We start from the raw sequence: 1720 nt of genomic DNA, 5'->3' as shown, positions 1-1720 counted from the left end.
GGATGATGAGCAAGGGAGCCGAGAAGAAGTCTTGCTTCAGAGAAGACCCGGCAAAGGCTCTTTCAAAGGGTCCTATACTGAAAACCAGCCAGAAGCTGGAACTCAACCAAACAGTGGCTTCAAAGAGAAGGGGCACACCTGTGAGGACTGTCAGAAGATCTTCATGAGGAAGAGCAGCCTGATCCGTCACCAACGCATCCACACAGGAGAGAAGCCCTTTGAGTGCCTGGAGTGTGGGCAGAGCTTTACCTGGCGCTCAGACCTCATCAACCACCAACGCATCCACACCGGAGAGAAGCCCTTCGAGTGCCTGGAGTGTGGGAAGAGCTTCACCTGGCGCTCAGACCTCATTAACCACCAACGCATCCACACAGGAGAAAAGCCCTTTGAGTGCCTGGAGTGCGGGAAGAGCTTCATCTGGCGCTCAGTCCTCGTCAGACACCAACGCATCCACACCGGAGAGAAGCCCTTCGAGTGCCTGGAGTGTGGGAAGAGCTTCATCTCGCGCTCAGCCCTCTTAAGTCACCAACGCATCCACACAGGAGAGAAGCCCTTTGAGTGCCTGGAGTGTGGGCAGAGCTTTACCTGGCGCTCAGACCTCATCAACCACCAACGCATCCACACCGGAGAGAAGCCCTTCGAGTGCCTGGAGTGTGGGAAGAGGTTTCGAACGAGCACCCTCCTTCTGTGGCATGGGGTGACGCACAGCGAGGAGAAACCCTTTCCCTGCACCATGTGTGGGAAACGCTTTGCCCAGCCCTGGGCCCTTGCGAACCACAAGCACATTCACACAGGAGAGAAGCCGTTCGTCTGCCCTCACTGCGAGAAAAACTTCAGCCGAAAGTGTCACCTCCAGAGGCACCTGCGAGCGTTACACAAAGGTGAGTCCTCCTTGGAGGGGCCTTTAGGGTAAGATGTCCCCTGCCTTGGTGGGGCTGTGGGTGGCATGGGCAGGAGAAGCGTGTGGTGGGGCTGTGTCGGGATTCTTGCTCCCAGCATGGCATCGGTGATAGGGTGGGAGATGTCCCTGGGGATGGATTTGCTCTATCCCCAGGTTGGGTTGGTCTGTCGGTGGGGATAGTCCTGCTCTGAGCACGATGTTCCCAGTTGAGGGAACTGCACTGGAACCTGGTCCTCCAGGCAGGGCATGTTCATGGGTTGGTGAGAGCAAAGGGTCTCCAAGAACACATCCCAGGTTCATCTGTGGGCACGGAGGCCCCTCTTCATGTATCCTCCACTGGGAACCCTGCTCTGGCTCTGCCCTACTTGCATTACCCCAACAGATCCTGGGGTTTCTCCTCCATCCTTGATGGTGGAGGTCCTGTTGGTGCCAGGGCTTTGTCTTTCCCCAGCAGACATGGAGAGCACCCAGCTGAAGCCAGAACCACCCCCCCAGATGCTGGAGGAGAAGCTGGAGCACAAGGAGGAGCAGAGCTCAACTGGAGAAGGGGATGACGTGAGGACCCTCCCACCACTCACAAGCAAGCAGGTCGCCATAACTGGTGTGTTCACCATCAAAAATTTAATAAAATTAGTAGGGGGCACCCAGGAAATATAGGGGGGAAACCTCATCACTCCACCGAAGAGAAACATTCTGGTTAGTCCAGTCTCCTCAGGCATACTTCTGCCCCCCACTCCCCCTTCCCATGCTTACGGGCTAAAATCTCTTAAGATTCTGGGTAGAATCTAGAGAAGGTTTTCCAGCAATCCAGCTGGACTG

At 55.9% G+C, this 1720-nt stretch overlaps 1 protein-coding gene across 1 annotated transcript; it reads left to right on the top strand.

Moving 5' to 3' along the window:
- Nucleotides 1-88: 88 nt before the first annotated feature.
- On the top strand, nucleotides 89-1456 carry LOC104274774 (gastrula zinc finger protein XlCGF8.2DB-like; the record flags this gene model as incomplete). The annotated part of the gene is made up of 2 exons (XM_009870503.1): nucleotides 89-881; nucleotides 1353-1456. Coding segments are annotated over 2 exons (897 nt in total), but the record flags the coding sequence as incomplete, so codon positions are not given.
- Nucleotides 1457-1720: the final 264 nt, after the last annotated feature.

This window comes from Apaloderma vittatum, unplaced genomic scaffold, assembly GCF_000703405.1.
Source record: "Apaloderma vittatum isolate BGI_N311 unplaced genomic scaffold, ASM70340v1 scaffold21165, whole genome shotgun sequence".
In the NCBI taxonomy this organism is placed as follows: domain Eukaryota; kingdom Metazoa; phylum Chordata; class Aves; order Trogoniformes; family Trogonidae; genus Apaloderma; species Apaloderma vittatum.
The sequence above is the reverse complement of the archived record's forward strand: the minus strand, read 5'-3'. Positions and strand labels throughout refer to the sequence as shown.